At 58.1% G+C, this 17,608-nt stretch overlaps 1 protein-coding gene across 1 annotated transcript; it reads right to left on the bottom strand.

The window, feature by feature from the left end:
- Positions 1–8,291: 8,291 nt before the first annotated feature.
- LOC105498951 (tektin 4) lies at positions 8,292–13,682 on the bottom strand. Its single transcript, XM_011771352.3, has 6 exons — positions 13,065–13,682; positions 11,553–11,623; positions 11,038–11,181; positions 10,151–10,373; positions 9,388–9,542; positions 8,292–8,564 (listed from the first exon to the last, which is right to left on the bottom strand). The coding sequence occupies exons 1-6, from the start codon at positions 13,596–13,598 to the stop codon at positions 8,348–8,350; spliced, it is 1,344 nt and encodes a 447-aa protein (XP_011769654.2). The 5' UTR covers positions 13,599–13,682; the 3' UTR covers positions 8,292–8,347.
- Positions 13,683–17,608: the final 3,926 nt, after the last annotated feature.

Raw genomic sequence — 17,608 nt, 5'->3', positions numbered from 1 at the left:
AAAAAAAAAAAACAACAACAACAAAAAAGGATTTGTCTTGGTTGGCTTGAAATTTGAACCTAGTGTCTTATCCTGTAGTGATTACCTCCCTCACATGTAAATTTCCAACTTAATGTCTTAGAAGAGTATTTGTGTCTTATTTTGGATAAACTTGAGTTAGAAATCTCATGGCAATTAAATTCTGAAATTTCTGACTGAGCCTATTTTAGGAGTCTACAACTTGGATGACCAGTCACAGTTTGAGTGGAAAATGGGGTCACTTAATGTCAAAGCCAGAAACTAAATAGAGTCAATATTTAGAAATTAACTACTTTTCTCAACCTCTTCCCCTTGCATTTTCAGTTTTTGGGGAAACGTTTTAATCTATTCTAGGGACTAACTGGTGTACACTGGTTAAATGACTCGTCACTTGTCCAAATTATGTCAAGACTGGGGAGGGGGTGGCTTATGCATCTGAAATCTCATCTTGTTTTAGGAAGAATTGCTCTGAATATCTATGGATCTGGAGGCTAAGAAAGACATTCATGAAAGATGGACAAATCAAATCAAATCAAATCCAGAAGTATTTAAAGCAAAGATGCATCAGGAGAAAGTCAGGCTTTACCTAGAAATTCAAGAATGATTCAACACGGAAAAATCTATTCCAGTAATTCATTAGGTGAGGGGAAGGCAGTGGGGGGTGGGACCAGGCAAGGCTCTGGAGGAAACAAGGCTCTCCTTTCCCACTTTAGCTCGGGCAGGGTGGGGCGTCGTTCTGTACGCAGCATCGTTCCTCAGTCCAGCATGGCTTGGCAGCTTTAGCAGATGCAGCAAAATCTTATTACACAACCAAAACATTTTCACCTGCCCAAAAAGGAACAAAGATTTGCTTTGTTCTAGGAAGAATTCTGATTCTAATCAATGGGCTCTTAATACTTTCTTCGGCACTTGATCTGAAACTTATATACTATCGATCAAAACTGAAATCCTCACTTTGAAATATCTTTAGAATACCTTGATTTAGTGAGTTTGCCCCATGTAGTCTCAAGATGACACACCCGGAAGGAGAAGGCCTTGCTGGAAGCAGAGCTGAGAGGCAGCACCTTCAACCCCGGCCTCCTTGGTTTGATGTATGTGGTGGATGCTCAGGGAAAGATCGATGGGCCCTTCCTATGTGTTCTTAAAGCTGAGACTGTGGGTCCCTGCATATCAAAGCCAAGAACAGGGAACTAGGGGAGAGGCTGGGACTAGGGGAGAGGTTGGAACTAGGGGAGAGGCTGGGACTAGGGGAGATGGGTGGGAGTAGGGGAGAGGCTGGGACTAGGGGAGAGGCGGGGACTAGGGGAGAGGCTGGAACTAGGGGAGATGGCTGGGAGTAGCCATTCTCAGAGGCTACTTATCAACAGTTTGAAGGCATTCGTGGAATGGTGCCTTGGTGACCCTTCCACAGGCAGGGTCCACAAAGACCATCCGCTGGGCTCTGCCTGAGTGACCTGAGAACGCCTTCCGCTTGGTTACTCATTCTCTCCTGATGGACTGCCTTTCCAGTTTAAATGGTGGCATCTGTCTCAGAAGAAATCCAATTGTTCTTTCCATTTTCAAGGATTCCTGAGGACTTCACTCTGCAGGTCTGGCTCCACTGGGAACCTGGGAGCATTCAGGGAAGAGGTGGACTCCAACTGTACCTTGGGCAGATGGGCTCCAGCAACTGGGAGGTGGACCCATTAACACATCAAAAGAAGAAAAAGCCATGAGGCCATGTTAATAGGCACGTTTTAAAAAGAAGACAAGCTGGTTGGGCGCAGTGGTTCAAGCCTGTAATCCCAGCACTTTGGGAGGCTGAGGCGGGTGGGTCATGAGGTCAAGAGATCGAGACCATCCTGGCCAACATGTTGAAACCTCATCTCTACTAAACATACAAAAATTAGCTGGGCGTGGTGGCATGCACCTGTAGTCTCAGCTATTCAGGAGGCTGAGGCAGGAGAATAGCTCAAACCCGGGAGGCGGAGGTTACAGTGAGCCGAGATCGCGCCACTACACTCCAGCCTGGAAACAGAGCGAGACTCCGCCTCAAAAAAAAAAAAAAAAAAAAAAAAGCTGTTTCAAATCAGTGAGAAAGAATGACTGGTGTGAAGGTTACTAGCTAGTCATTTGGGAAAATAAATAAAGCTTGACCCTAAAGTAGATTCCAGATGGATTATAGAAGTAAGCAATAAAAGTATCAAGCTGTTACAAAAGATACAGGGGAGCATATTTATGACCTTAAATGGGACCAAAATACACAGAGCAAAGGATATACAGGAAAGCCAGATGTAACTACATCAAAGTAAAAACAACACAACACAAAGTTAAAAGACAATTGATAGGTGAGGAGAAAATATTTGCAACATATGACAAAAATGAGCAGCGAGAATCCCACAAGTTAAGAGGAAAAAGATACGCCAGGCGCGGAGGCTCACGCCTGTAATTCCAGCACTTTGGAAGGCTGAGGCAGGCGATCACGAGGTCAAAAGATGGAGACCATCCTGGCCAACATGGTGAAACCCCGTCTCTACCAAAAATACAAAAATTAGCTGGGTGTGGTGATGGGTGCCTGTAGTCCCAGCTACTCGGGAGGCAGAGGCAGGAGAATCGCTTGAACCGGGAGGCGGAGGTTGCAGTGAGCACAGATCGCGCCATTGCACTCCAGCCTGGCGACAGAGCGAGGCTCCGTTTCAAAACAAACAAACAAAAGGCGGGGGGGTGAGGGGGAAGATAAACTATCCATAGAGAAATTACCTAAAGCTATGAAATTGCAAAAGTTTATTTAGTAAATGGTCCTGGCACAACTGGCTATTTTCCTGCAAGTAGAGAAGGTGGACTCCTACTCCCCACATAACCCCCAAATAAATGGATAAAATGTATTAAACATAAAAACCAGTATGTATCTTGAAAGAGAATTTAGAAGAATATATTTTTAAATTAACTTGAGACAAAGAAGGGCTCTTAAACCAAGATAGAAATCTCCCGAATTTTTCCAATGTACTTATTTGACAACCTAAAATATCTGTAAATTATTTTCTGGCAAATAAATTCAAAAAACAAAGTTGAAGGGTGAAATAGACTGGGGAAAGAAACCTTCTCAATGCCTTTGAAAGATAAAATGTTAATATCCATAACACCCACAAAGCTTTCCAAAACTGGTTTTAAAAAAGGGCCCCCCACCCCTCCCCGCGCATCCGCAGCCATCCGGGCCGGGACCCGCCACCCTGCGCCGCCGCCCCGGTGCCTTGACCCGCCAGGGCCCCGTTCCCGGCCCACGTGTGCCCGGCCCGGCTGCTGGGTGGGGCTGGGACTACGCAGGCCCCGCGGGCTGGGAGGGCGCCGGGTTCGTCGCGCGAAATGCCGCCCAGCCTGACCCGAGGCGGCCCAGAGGGGACGCACCGCGGCTCCCGGCCCGCCGCCCCCTCCCGCTTAGCGGCCGGGAAGCGACACGCGCTGCTTTGGCCCTTGCTGGAGCTGCGAGGGGCACGGGGGGCGGGGCGGGGCGGGGCGTGGCACGGGGGGCGGGCGCGGGGCGGGGCGTGGCGGGCGCGGGGCGTGGCGTGGCGGGGCGGGCGCGGGGCGTGGCGGGGCGGGGCGGGCGCGGGACGTGGCACGGGGGCGGGGCGGGGCACGGGGGTGGGGCGGGGCGGGGCGTGGCACGGGGGCGTGGCACGGGGGGGCGTGGCGGGGCGTGGCGGGCGCGGGGCGTGGCACGGGGGGGCGGGCGCGGGGCACGGGGGCGGGGCGGGGCACGGGGGTGGGGCGGGGCGGGCGCGGGGCGTGGCGTGGCACGGGGGTGGGGCGGGGCGGGCGCGGGGCGTGGCGTGGCACGGGGGGCGGGCGCGGGGCACGGGGGTGGTGTACGGGGGCGGGGCACGGGGGCGGGGAGCCCCAAGCAGACCCTCACTTACCTGAAACCGGCTCCTCAACGGCCGCCGCCCGCCTTTCCTTTTAGGGCCTGACTCCCGCCCTTCGTGTCCTACACCCTGTGTGCCCCTGGTGCGGGTGGGGACACCACGGCCCAAGCAGCTGGCCCCATTCGTGATCCGGGAGCCTGGTGCCAGCGAGACCTGGGATTTCCGGTCTGGCTGGTCTTGGGCCCCGCGGAGCCAGGTTGATGCCCCTCGCCTCCCCCCCAGGCCCTCGGATGCCCAGAACCTGTAGGCCGCACCATGGACTTATTCTTAACCGAGGGCGTGCTGGGGGCACCCTGATGTGGCACCAAATGAAATGAACAAAGCTCCACAGTCCACAGGTCCCCCATCTGTCCCATCCCCCGGACTCCCACGGCCAGCGTTTCCCCCGGGGTAGACAGCACCGGTGGTGTTCAGTACGCCACAAGAGACACAAATGAACACGCCTTCTCAGCCCCGCCAGCACTTCTACCCTAGCCGGGCCCAGCCCACGAGCAGTGCAGCCTCCAGCCCCTGCCCGCCCTGGCCCAGCTGCCCATGTCTACCCTGCTGGATCCCTGGACAGGGATGTAGTACAGCGGTACAGGTTCAGCAGTACCCTGTGCAGCCAGGAGCCCCAGGCCTCTATCCAGGTGCAAGCCCTACAGAATTTGGGATCTATGCTGGCACCTACTATCCAGCCCAAGGGGTACAGCGGTTTCCCATTTGCGTGGCCCGCCCCCCCTCCCCTCCCCAGGGGTGCTGGGCACTGGGGGAGGAGCCTTGGCAAGCCCTTCCCTCCCTGGGCACCAGACCTTGGGCTTCTGGATGCCTGGGTTCAAGTATCTAGTTTTTCCTGTGGAAGATGTTTGGGATGTTCCCAGAAAATGGGGAGGGCCCTGGGGGGTCAGGATTGTATTACTAATCCCAGAAAGTCTGGGGTTCCATTTTTAGCGCAAGGCAGGCAACCCATGTGCCCCAGCCCAGCGGCCAGCCTGTGTGGGAGAGGGGAGTGGGGGCCTGAAGGAGTGAGGATCCTATTACCGCTGCCTCCCCTGCAGCCAGCCAGGATGGCTGGTGTGGGCTGGACAGCAGGTACTACACTAGGGGCACTGGCGCCGACCTTGAGCCATGCATCTGATGCCTGTGAGAGTGATTTCTAGGAACCACTGCACGTGGGGGCAGATGAGGGAACCCCGACATGGGACAGCCGAGGGTGACCCCAACACGGAGGGGGCCAGCTGTGTCCAGGCTCCACTGGATTCCGCAGAGGACAGAACACAGTGCTGACTGTAGGATGTGGGGTCACTGAGGGTTAGGATAGGCTGGGGTTGGGAGAGGGCCATGGTGCAGCAGCTGGGTCACATCCCACCTGCACCCTTCAGATGGCAGGACCTGGTCCTCTCCATTCCCACCCCGACCCGGTCAGTAACAGCCACGGGCCAGCAGCCCCTAGCAACCCCTCCCTCCCTGAACTGCAGAGGATGGGACGTACCACAGTCTCTTCCAGGCAAGAGCTGCTGTAGCTTTCTTTATCCTTGTGCTAGAAGCCCAGGGTGGCTGGGGTGTGGGCCCACTGTGGGGAGAGGGGCCTGAGAACAGTCCAGGGTGGGTGTCCACCTTCCTGCCCACTGTGGAGGCCTGAATCACCCCCAGTCACTCTCCCAATCCCCAGGAGCTCAGGGGCTTCCTGGAGCAAGCCACAGCTGATCTCCACCATGGGTAGGAGCTCCAGGCCAGGTCAACAGGGACTCCACAGAGGGGCCTGTGGGTTAGCAGCAGCCACTGGTGTCCAGATGGCCTCAGGGGTGGGGGTTAGACAGTCTGGAGGTCAGCAGGGAATTCAGCATGAGGTGGCCCTTAGGGTTCTGGCCCAGCAGCCCCAGGGGATGGCTCTGCACCGAGTCATGAAGCTTGCAGGCCGGGGCATTGGCCTCTCTCTAGCTGGGAGTGACGTCCATCACTGCTGTCATTAGCCTTCCCTCAATCAACCTGTCCCTGGGGTGGGAGCACAGTGGGTTCTGGAACCCTCAGGTCTCGGTTTTCCCTGCTGTAAAATGCACATGATAGTGAGGCTGTCATGAGGCCTGAAGGAGTTAAAATCTGCCATGTGCTCAGGATGGCACCTAGCTCGGCGCCTCCCAGCCTGGTGCCACCATCTGGCATTAGAGATGAAACACTTCTCCCAGACCCCCTCCCCTGGAACCCCCCACACTCAGCTCTCCATCAGCCACCACCTCCAGGGTGGGACAAGGAGGCCCTGCACCTGATGGGGACCCAACAGCGCTGGGCAGCGCCACCTGGGTCTGGGCGATAATGGGAGCCTGAGTGTGGGGCCTGCATGGAGGGAGCCATTGTCTCTTGGGCCTCTTAATGGCTACTTCCCTAGAGTCCAGAGAAGCGCTGCTGCTCAAGGGGGGACAGCGCCAGCAGCTCCCTCTGGGGCTGGAGTGGGCACAGCATGGGGGTACCTTGCCCCCACCCACCTCCCATGAAGGTTCCTGGCTCTCCTGGGGGACTCCTCGCTACAGTGCTGAGGCTGACCCCGGGGCTGACCAGGACCAGGATGGTGCTGGACCCCCTGCATCCCCCTGCAGCAGGCAGGGAGGGCTCTGCAGCCATCACCCACACACATCTGACCGCTCCCTGACTGTCGTTTCCAGGGTGGCAGGGAGTGAAGTCCCCACCCAATAACCTCCCCCAGTTCAGGGGCCTTTGCGTTCACCAGCAGCTGCCTCACTCCAGGTTTCCCCTGTGCTGGGGGTGATTGCAGGGAGATGATTCTTTGGTGTTCCCTGGGCAGGTCATTGCCTCAGCCCCTGCCTGGTGTCCTGGAGCAGCTTGGAGAAGTTACATGAACAGGAAACTAACTGTCTGCAGCCCCCAGGTGAGACTTGGCTGCTGTGTCCCGCTGCCTCTGCTCCTGGCTGTCAAAGCCCCATGGTAACAGCATCCAGGGCAAATTTAAATGGCACCCCAGAGAATAAGAGTGGGCCTGGGTATCACTGTCGTGACTGGTGGCTTGCGACAAGTAGCGTGGCTTCCGTGGTGATGGGAGGTGTCATTTCCCCTGAATCTGCACTGAAGAGAAGGTCCTGGAAGCTTTCGGGCCCACCCTCCAGGGTCTGGGTCTGTGTCTCTGGGAGTGGCCAGGTGGGCAGAAGAATCCTCGCTGCCTGGCAGTCAGGTTTGGAGCTGGGGAGGGCTGGGCCCAGTTAGCAATGAGCTTATCGCGGTGAACCAGAGCTCAAGATAAAGCGAGAGGCCCAGCCCAGACACCTCCTTCCCTGGTCCCAGCCCCTGTGCCTTGGCCTGTGTGGTGGAAGCCAGGCTGTCTCCTCCAGGAAGCCCTCCCTGCCCTGCCTGCTCACACACAACCTCTCCCAGATTTCTCCCCATCCAGGCTAAGTAGGATTCCCGAGAAGGCTCCACCCACAGGCAACTGCCTGCAGTCACATTGTCACCTCCCCCAGTGAACGGCAGTGGTGTTTTTCCTCTTCAGCAGTGGCCTCTGGAGGGGTCTCAGCAGGTGGGGAAGAGCGGTCTGAGTTAGCCCCACGTGAAAGGCAGCGGATGCCTCTCCTCCCAGCAACCCCCAGCAGCAACTTCCACCTGCTGACCCTACCCAGCTCACAGAACTGCCCAACTAGGTGTCCTTGTGGTTGATTGGGGGGAGGGGCTGTTACCTCCCAGTCCCCTCCAGGCTGAGACAAGAGCCCTGTGGGCCTGGATCTTGGAGATGGGACTCCCACCCACATGCTCTCCGGGGGGGTCCATCCTGGGGGGTGCAGAAGGGAGCTCCATGTACCCCTGGCGATCTGTCCATCTGAGCCTCAGGGGTCCTGGGCACTGAGCTGGGCTGGGCTGGGGTATGCACCGTCACTGGGGACAGAGAGGGGATGCTGAAGCAGGTGCTTCTGGGTGGCGCCTGCCTGGAGGATCACCCCAGCAGGTGCACCCAGCAGCTGGATGAGCCTCTAGTAGAGAAAGTGCCCTGTCTGGGGGGTATGTGAGCTGAGGCTGGGGGCCTGGAGGTGCAGGGGGAGGAGTTGGGGAGATGCAGAGGTCCGAAAGATGTCCCAAGGCTGTAAGACCCTGGCGAAGGAATGGAAGAGCCAGCACTGGTGGGGAAGTGGGGAGGGGGAGCTGGATGGCCTGGCTCTGGGCTGGACACATGGTCTGCGCCCACACCTGAGCTGTGCTGTGGAGCCCCAGTCCCCACCTGGGCACGTCCTGTCCTCTGAGGCACAGGGATTCCTGGTCCTCGGCTCTAACCCCTCATCTCCCACCATTGGGATGATGAGTCCGTAGGCAGAGCCAGCCTCACAGGGGACCCAAAGGCCAGTTCAGACGGACAGCAAGTCGAGGTCCCACCGGGCACACACACTCCGTGCAGAAAGCTAACGTGCTGTTTGTTTGGGGACTTGGCGGGGAAGCACCGTGGCAGCGGCTCACTGGTAGCCAGCCAACTGCAGGATGGTGGGGTAGCGAGTACGATGGGCCATGCACTTCTGGCGGTCGATGAAGAGACTGTTGGTCATGGCGGTGATGTCCTTCTCCAGGCTCATGTGGGTGTCCTCGAGGTTGCGCAGGGACTGCTCTGCTTCTAGAAGCTTCTCCCGCAGCGCTGCGAGGGACATGTTCAGTTCCTCCACCTCGCTCACCAGCCTGGGGGTGTTGGGGAGTATGAGCCGGGGCTGGGGAGGGCAGAAGTATGCACCTTCTGGGGTGCAAGGAACCCAAAACTCCCAATAGGAGCTGGCAGGAGGTCCTGGGAAGACTCCGTGAAAGGACCCCTAAGGGAACCCCACCAGGAAAGCGGCTCTAGGGCAGAGCACAAATTACGAGGGTCCTCCCAGGGAGCGCGGGAGAGTGCGAATGAGTGACCCGCATGCGATCTCGACCCGGGCAGGACAGGACTGGCCCTCAGCCCACCAGGCTCGGTTCTTTCCATTCCTGATGTTTAACGGAGGGAGGCCCCCAGTTCCTTGAAGGAACTGAGGGGCAGGGAAGAAAGGTACTTAGGCTCAGCAGGGGCCACTGGGCATCCGTTAACAAGGGAAACAAAAGGACGGCCCATCTATGCCTGGAGCCCGAGTGTAGGTCATACTTTCCACCAGAGGTGTGGACAGCACCCTCAGGGCAGCAGGGAACGGCCCTGCCTGGCTTCTCTGACCCTGTGGCCTCCTGGAGCTCACCTTGTCTGCAGGAGCTTCCTCCCGGGAAGATGAGGCAGCACAGGGTGGGGTGAGACCACGTGGGCACAGGTCCCTGGCACTGGGAGCCCCCCACCCATCACCTGCCCAGGGTCATGTCCATGTCTGTGTGTTTAAGGTGTACTTGCGCGTGGCCCCAAAGTCTCCCTCCCCTCTCAGCACCTGCGGGGGATGTGTGTGGGTGGTTGGGGTGTTTATTGGAGGCTGAGATCAGAGAGTAGCAGGGAGGCGGTGGACCGGGCCACCTGGGACTGCCTCAGAGGCACAGGCAGCACCTGAACTGGGCTGCATCGCGGCACAGCTCCACGTTGGGCCGGTGTGAGCGCAGGTACAGCCGGGTCTGGGCGACGCGCAGAGGGGCCTCCTTGTCCTTGATGGCCTGCTTCAGTGCCGCCACGTTGTGCTCCTGATCTGTGATTTCCCGCAGCGTCTGCAGACAGGACAGTGCCCTTGGGCCTGTGCCCTCATGCCCGGGCATATGGAATGCCGATACCAGGCTGGTCCTGCCCAGGTCCTGGGGCTGTGTCCAGACGGCAGTCCTGACCAGTGGCCCCAAGGAGGCATGAATGAAGGAACAATGTGCACGGGGCCCCAGCGGGCTCTGGAAGAGTCAGGCAGCCTGTTGCCCCTTAGCTCTGGTCCAAGAACTACCATCTTTGGTGGTCACCAGGACCCGAACCCTGCTCAAGGACTGGGCACTCAGAGGCGGTAAAGGCCACGCTGAGACCCTAGATCAGAGCCCTGCCTGCCAGGCCAGGACTCTCGGGGACCCCTGGGAGGTCAGTGCTCCCCAGACCACCTGCTGCCTCCATCCTCCCCACAGCTCCTCCTGTTTAGTCATGGGGGTGGCAACACCCGTCCATCATACTCAGCTTCGCCTGGTTTTACACAGGTTTACGGAGAGGTGGCACTTGCTTCTGGGGTCCCTCGGGGTAAGTGGGGCAGAGGAGAGCGGTGCTGAAGGCCCAGGCCAGGTGATGCGGGGGGCAGAGTGGTGGGCAGGCGCGGGAGCCGTCTTGGGGGTTCAGGGCGCCCCACCTTGTGCAGGTGCTGCTGCAGCTTGTGCCGCGCGTCCTCCAGCTCCTCGCAGCGGCGCCCGAAGGCCAGGTTCACAGCGTCGCACTGCAGCCGCAGGTCCTCGGAGGTGTCGCGAAGGACGCAGTCCACCAGCACCCGCAGGTTGGCCGAGGCCAGGCGCTCGCGCTGGGCGCGGCACAGATTGTCCTGCGTGAACTTGGCCCAGGTCTCCGGGGTGGAGGCGCTGCGGGTTGGGGGACAGCCAGGGATGGCGGGGAGGCTCTGCCAAAGGCCGGGGGTCCTGCCGCGCCCCCATGCCTTGTCCGCGCCCCGTGCTCCTGGAGGACCCGCATGGACTCCGATGCACCTCGCGCCGCCCCACGAAGCCCAGTCCCCCAGGCTCCCTGTCCCCGAGTGCCCCCCGGCCCACAACTCCCCTGAGTCCCCCCACACCCTACCCACTTCGGGCGCTTAGTCCCCTCGCGTCCCCGCGATCCCGTTCCCAGCACCGCCGCCCCCGAGGCCGCCTCTGCAGCACCTCCGGCCCCCGAAGCCCCCGTTCCCTAGTACCCGGCGCCCGGGTCCCCTCCCTGCGCCCGGGGGTTTGCTGCGCTCAAGTGGGCGGTGGTCGCGCGCCCTCTGCTGGCCGTGGACGGAAACGCAGTCCTGCCGGCGCCTGGTGCTGACCCACCCCACCCTGTCCTGTCCCCCCGCGACCTGGCTGTGCACGCGCTGGGCACTTGAGGGGGTCTTGCTCGCTTGCTCATGCCCGGGTAGAAAGTTTCCCAAGTACCCTCGGGGGCGAGGGCCTCTGGGCCAGGCTGGGGGAAGCAGCCCCGCTGAGGCCCCCGGGTGGAGGGAGGCAAGTCCACAGCCAGGGCAAGCGCGGGGTCAGAGCTGGGGCCCACCTCTCTTGGAAGGCGGTGGAATGAGGATGAGCCTGCACCTGGGTGCTCTGGCTGTGGTAGCGCCCGCAGGTCTCATCGATGTTGTAGGCCTCCACCTTGTCTGACCAGTCCATCTCGCAGGTCTCCTTGCGCTCCCGGTTCAGTCTGGGGCGAGGTGGGGCAAGGCCTTGGTATGTGCCCAGGGAGGGCCCTGCTGGGGACTGTCCCTGCTGCAGGCTGGGCCCCAGTGCCCGCTTCAGGAGGGAACTCTCGGCCAGCCCCTCCTGGGCAGCCCTCATGCTCAGCAGTGACCAGGAGCAGCCGCCCAGACTGGGAGGCTACAGAGCAGACGTGGGACTGGGCTCTGGCCACTCAACCTCAGGCTGGGCCGGAACCTCCCCCACCCAGCCCTGCGCTCCCACTGTGACCTGGGGCAGCCCCTGCCCTGGGCCTCAGGGTCCTGTCGTTCAATGCCTTGCCCCAGGACCAGCCGTGGGTGGGGTCAGGAGTCATCCCTTGGGCAGCCCTCGACCCACCGGATCTGGCTCACAGCTTGCATGACGGTTCTCTTCAGCAGCTCCTGAATGTTCCGGATGAGCTCGGCTTCCTGAGGAAGGAGACGCCCTGAGCACCAGAGCCAGTCCCTGGTGAGGATCCTAGCAGGCCCAGCTGCTGCCGGCTTTGGTCAACACCTGAGCCACCCGAAGGAGCTGAGTGCCGGGGCCTGAGCTCTGACTGTGCAAGTTCTGCTGTCTCACTGGGTTTATCTTGGGCTTTGGGGCATCCTCCTTGGTGAGTTGTAAGTGGGGTGTTTTCCTCCAGGGCCTTCCATGGGCTGCTGGGAAGGTCCCTCAGCGGCAGTTCCCACGCCCCAGGCTTTAGGAGTCATCACTGCTGCTCCCTCAGTGCACCCAGGAACATTGGCCTGCCCCTGGTGCCTGAACAGCCCCTGAGGAACCAAACTCTAGGGGCCTAGATGCCTGCCCAGGCTGCCCCTCAGGGATCTGTGCTGGGAAAGGCCATGCTCACAGCAAGAACAGGAGGAGGATCCTGTGTTTCTTCTTACTGCCTGGCCAGTTTAATTTTCTGTGTGTAGGAACAAGCCTTTTCCCTGTGATTGGGGTCTTTGCCTTGACCACCGGCTACCTCCGTGTGTGCCAGGGCCCGAGTCCTGCGCCCCTCTGTCCCTGGGTTTGCCTCTTCCTGCACTGTCAGTGTCTCCATTACTGGGCAGGTGCCCTTGGTGCGGGCAGAGGGTTTGCGGGAGCTGTAGGAGTTCTTGAGGCACTGAGGGGGTGCAGGGGGAAGGGCCTGGGGAAGGGAGGGAGGAGGGAAGGCATGAAGGGAGGAATGAACTCAAGGGTTCTTGCCTGAGCTTGGGGGTGTGGCAGGAGAAGAGCTGCCCCCACCCCACATCTTTCATGAATGTCTACGGGCTTGCAGTGGTTCTCAGGGAGGCCCCAGGCTCTGAGAGGTCAGAGAATTCTCCAGAGCCAGCATCAGGGCCAGGACTGAGTTACTCTCTCACCCTATGAGGCTGCCTCACTGACAAGCTGGGCTGGATTCGGAAGTTACAGGGACATGGAGGAGAGGGGACCTACGGGTGCAGATCTTTGTTGCCCGGGCTCTGTATAGGATGAATGGGAGCGGTGGCTCCCAGCCCACCCCACCCTAGCTGTCCACACGCGCAGTGCTAGTTCAGGCCTGGGTTTCCACCTCGGGAACAACTGTCCCAGCCAGCTATGGTCTTTGGGGAGGTGCCTTGTGGCTCAGTTCAGGGAGCCCAGGGTGAGGATGACTGTGCCAGCACTCAAAGGGATTGGAGGACAAAGCCCAGAAGAGGAACAACTGCTTGGGAGTCAGGGGCCCTCCAGGGCAAAGCTGCCTCCTGGTCTGTCACTAAGGGGCCAGATTTCGGGACTCAGGGTTCCCAAGTGCAGAGGGCTGGGCTCTCGCATGCCTGCAGCAGCCACCTGGCTTGTCCACATGAACTGCCGGGCCCCTCCTCTCTGCGCCCACAAGTCCCGGCCACCCAAGGCTGCTGGCACCTTCAGCAATTCCGTCTCCACATAGTCGCGCACGAGGTTGGGGTGCTGGCGGCGCTCACGACACTGCAGGTTGTCAGTGGCGATGGAGAAGGGCACCTCCGTGGCGTCCAGGGCGCGCTCCAGCCTCTGCTTCTGGGCCAGCAACAGGTCGGTCTCCGCAGCCAGCGCTTCCACCTCGCGCTGCAGCTCCGACTTCCAGCCGTGCATGTCCTGCAGTCGCTCGCCAACCCTGCGCGTGGAGTCTTGCTGCGTGCGCTGCGCCAGCGCCTGGGTCTCCGATGCCAGCTGCTGGCTCTCATGCCGCTGCCGCTCCGACTGGTCGCGGTCCGCGAAGGCCTGGTGGTAGCGGGCATAGCAGTTCTGGAACCACTCCTCCAGCAGGTACTTGGCGGTGCGGAAGCCTGCGGTGGCCAGCCCGGAGGACGTGTAGGCGCCTGTGTTGCGGGCCACCTCGTACTCTTTGGCCGGCAGCTCGCAGGGCGGCACTGTCTGCGGGGCCGGCTCTTTGGTTAGGAGTACGTCCGTCTGCGCCATGGTGCCAGCCGCCCACCAGGGCCAGGGGAGTGAGGGTGTGGCCAGCCGGTTGCGATCAGCCCAGTGCGGTCAGCGGGGCAGCTCCAGCGGTTCAGTCCCAGAGCAAGACGCGGCTCCCAGTCGCCTGGGTGACACTGTCAACCAAGAGCTTCCTGTTGCTAAGAAACGGGATCCCTTCTCCAGTGGCTGGGGGAGGGGGCATTCAGGGTGGCAGGCAGAACTGCCCTCTTAAAGGGCCAGGCAGCCCCAGCCCCACCATCCCTGTCCCCGCCTCGGCGCAATCAGCAGTGGCCAAGGGTTCTTGTCACTTAGAGGATCCTGGGGCCAGCCTGTCGCCAGCCTCTGTGTCCCACCCTTAGGGTTTAGGGTGTGGGTGGGGACCTGCTGCCCTAGCCCCTTCCTTGGTCCATCCATTTGTTCCTGGCTTGGCTCTCTGAACCTGTCCTGTGGGCAGCTCGGGGTGAAAAAGACAGAGGAGGCTCTGCCCACCCGCAGCCCCCTCAGGGCACAGGGGTGTGGCTGTCGTGTGGGTGTTGGGTGTGCTGACTGACAGTGTTACTTGATGTCTCCCACTGTACATGTGGCTGCCCTCCCTGCCCTCCTGACCCCAACGGCAGCCTAGTAGCACAGAGAGGGTCCCAGGTCAGGCCTCCTCCGGGGCAGTCTGAGGCAGTTCCTGCAGGGACTCTGCTCCATCTGCTCCTGGACCTAGTGCCTGAGAGCCAGGCCCTGGCTTCTGGCCTCCTCCTTCCAAGTCCCAGCCAGGGTCCCTTCAGGCTGGGCACAGCGGGGAGGGAGTCTGAGCGTGCTCTTTGCTGGGGAGTTGAATTCAGCCTCTGGGTAAGTGTCCAGAGTCAGACTCCCAAATCTGCCCCACAGGGTGGAGGCAGGTCCTGTGCTGCGGAGGCTACCCTCAAAGCCACCTAGGGCCAGGCTGCCTGGCAGAGGCTGGATGGGCAGGAAGCGCCCCAGGACACATGGGAGTCCTGCAAACCTGGGGTCAGGGGAGCCCCAGCCTAGGCGCGATTCCCCAGGCGGCCAGCGGAGGGCGGCGTTGGCCTGGCGGTGAGAAGCCTGAGGCTCCTGGCTTGGCCTCCCCTCAGCCTGCCTGGTGCATGCAGTCCTGGGGACCCCCAGCCCCTCCGGCGTCCTCTTCCCTGAGACTCCCCACCAGAGAGTCCTCACTAGGAAGTCCATGTCCCTCCTACAGCACAGGCCCCTGGGCCCCTGTTCCCTCCACCTTCACCCTCTCTCCCACCATAGCCCCCACCCTCACTCTGGCCACAGGGGCTCCTCCTGGGCCATTCCCACCCGCCCAGGGTCTGTCCATCCCCACCGTGTGCCCGCCAGTGTCCTCCCCCTGGACCTGACCTCCCCCAATCCTGACCTCTCCCGCGGCCAGAACCCTCACTCCATGCTGTGGTCACCGCGGTGTGCCTGGCCTGACACAGCCTCCTGATGGGGCTTTGAGGACAGTGTCCCAGAGACTTACCCCAACCCAGGCCGAGCCAGAACCTGTGGCAGGCGGCCTGGGAACCTCTTCTCACTATCCGTCGTCAAGATTGGGAGGTCAGGGGAACCTCAGGGGCTGGAGTGGTCTGAGAAACAACCTCGAGCCTCACTGTGACTCAGTTTCCCCAGGCGGCAGCAGGCTGGAGCCCACGCAGGGCAGGATGCCAGGCTCCACCTTTTGTCTGGAACCTGCATTCACTGGGCACCTCTCTGTAGGCAGAGCAGAGCTGCCCATGTTTGTTCCCTGATCTGCAGCCCAGGAACCCGAGAGACCACCTGAGCCAAGGAGAAGGCCTGTGGGCCAGAGCCCAGCTCTGCGAAGTGGGAGACCTCTCAGCCTCCACTTCCAGGTGCCCTGAAGTCGTTGGCAGGGGGCGCTGCCTGCCTGGGGCTCCCAGACTGAGGGAACACAGATTCACCTGGTGACCGCAATAGGCCCTGCAGGCTGAGGGACAGGACTTGACCAAGGATGCATCAGAGATAGGAGACTGGGCCCTCACTCCTGCCAGCTGCAAACTCCCAAAGCCCCCAGCCCTCTCATGGGGTGAAGACGCCCTGAAGGACACTCCAGTGTGCTCCCACCTCTGGGTTCTGCCAGCTGGAGAGTAGGAGCCTCAGGCCGCATGTGTCTTGCTGGGTCTCAGCTTCAGGGGACCCCAGGGTGCTGGCAGCTCCCTGAGACCTGGGTCAGGGGGTATCCATTAGAACACCTTGGTCAGGACCCAGAGATGGGGAGGGCAGGGCTAAGAGCACTCCGGGCAGTTGGCATCTCCAGAAAGCAGGAGGTGGGGCATGGCTGTGTGACAGATGTCCCTGTGACAGGGATGATTGGAGGGACAGAGGGGTGTGCTCAGGGGCTGAGGGGCAGACGAGGCCACCAAAGGGCACCTTGGACACTGGAGGGCCCCAGGAAGGCCCCTGGACCCCATTCTGATTGATCAGGGCCAGTGACCTTGGCCCAGACTGCGGGCCTGGGGACTCGGGTTCCTTTAGTTTCTTAAGAAACTACTATACTCCTTTTTGGCATAGCTGTACGATTTTACATTCCCACCAGTAATGTGTGAAAGCTCCAGTTTTTACTCATGCTCCTCAGCGTTTGATGTTTTTATTTTAGCCATTCTGATATATATATATATATATGTATTAATAAGTCATTGTGGTCTTTATTTGCAAATTTCTAATGACTAATGATATTTAACATCTTTTTCTGTTCATAATTAAATGCCATCTGTATTCCTTCTCACATATCACTAGCACAGCCATGAAAAATCAGAGCAAAATTTTTAGAACAATATTCAAGGGAAAAGGTGTTTATTTAGAACAATGAAAACAATGAGACGTTAACTCCCAGCTTAAATAAAATTGATTGTGTCTATAAAAATGGTGAAAATATTGTACTTCCTTGGCAAAAGAAGAAAGGGGAATACTTTATATTCTCTGAAATAGTATTCATCATTTGTCTTTGGTTTGTTTATTATGTGTATGATTTTGAAAAACTGCATCAAAGATGTGACTTTCTGGTGTTTGCTTTGATATTATCCTTGCAAACAGAAAAGCTGGCACATGTTTCTGTATAAAACTGGTCAAAGTTGGCCTAGGAGTGTTATTACATTGTACTTTCACTTTATATCATACTGTAAGAGTTTAACAATAGCTGAGGCATCAGCATTGATGTGGACTTATTATCCCTATTTAAGAGTTGGTGTGAGGTTTAGGCGAGTTATGTGCTCTTATCATAAAAGAAATCTATAAAGCATCTATATAAAAACTCAGTATTTCTGGTTTCAAATTCAGTACTGTGCCATCTGCTTGATAGATTTAAGTTGGCAGGTTAGAGACATTTTATTGCATAACTTCAACGATATATCACAGTGTACTCTTGACTATGTTTAAATCACAAAAAGCCTTTAATCTACACTCAGTTCTTTGAACTAAAATCTTCAGTTTGAATATGAATTTCACTTAAGAACATCCCTAGAAATTTTAGAGAGAAAAAGACTTTACTTGCACATACAATCTGCATTTGCTTTGACAATTAGTTCACATATGTAAAATAAGTACCTGTCTGTATGCATAATTAAGATGTAAGTGTGGTAATGACTTGTTAATTAAAGCAATTAGAAAGGTAGTAGATCATGGCACAATGCACCTTAAAAGCCGTGAACAGAATACATCACAAGCTATGATACAATAAATAGTCATTGGGTTGAAAGTAGTTTCCACATATAAAAACACAAAGCATATTTTAGCCCTTTAAATGTTCAGTCAATATTGGTCTTCTTGTAGATGCATTTATGAAGCAAACAAACAAAACCACAAAACATATAGCTTTACCTGCTTCTCAAAACTTGTAGCACAAAGGATTGAGGGACTTCTCTACCCCAGGACCTATTCTTAAAACCAGTAAGTCCGCAGTGAAAATCCTTTATTTGCCTGGAGTGTCATCTGATGTGTCTGTTGCAGGCAGCTGTGGCAGTGGTGGATGGTTCCGCGAGACG

This window comes from Macaca nemestrina, chromosome 14, assembly GCF_043159975.1.
Source record: "Macaca nemestrina isolate mMacNem1 chromosome 14, mMacNem.hap1, whole genome shotgun sequence".
Classification (NCBI taxonomy): Eukaryota; Metazoa; Chordata; class Mammalia; order Primates; family Cercopithecidae; genus Macaca; species Macaca nemestrina.
Note: the sequence above shows the minus strand (reverse complement) of the source record. Positions and strands in the feature narration are given on the sequence as shown.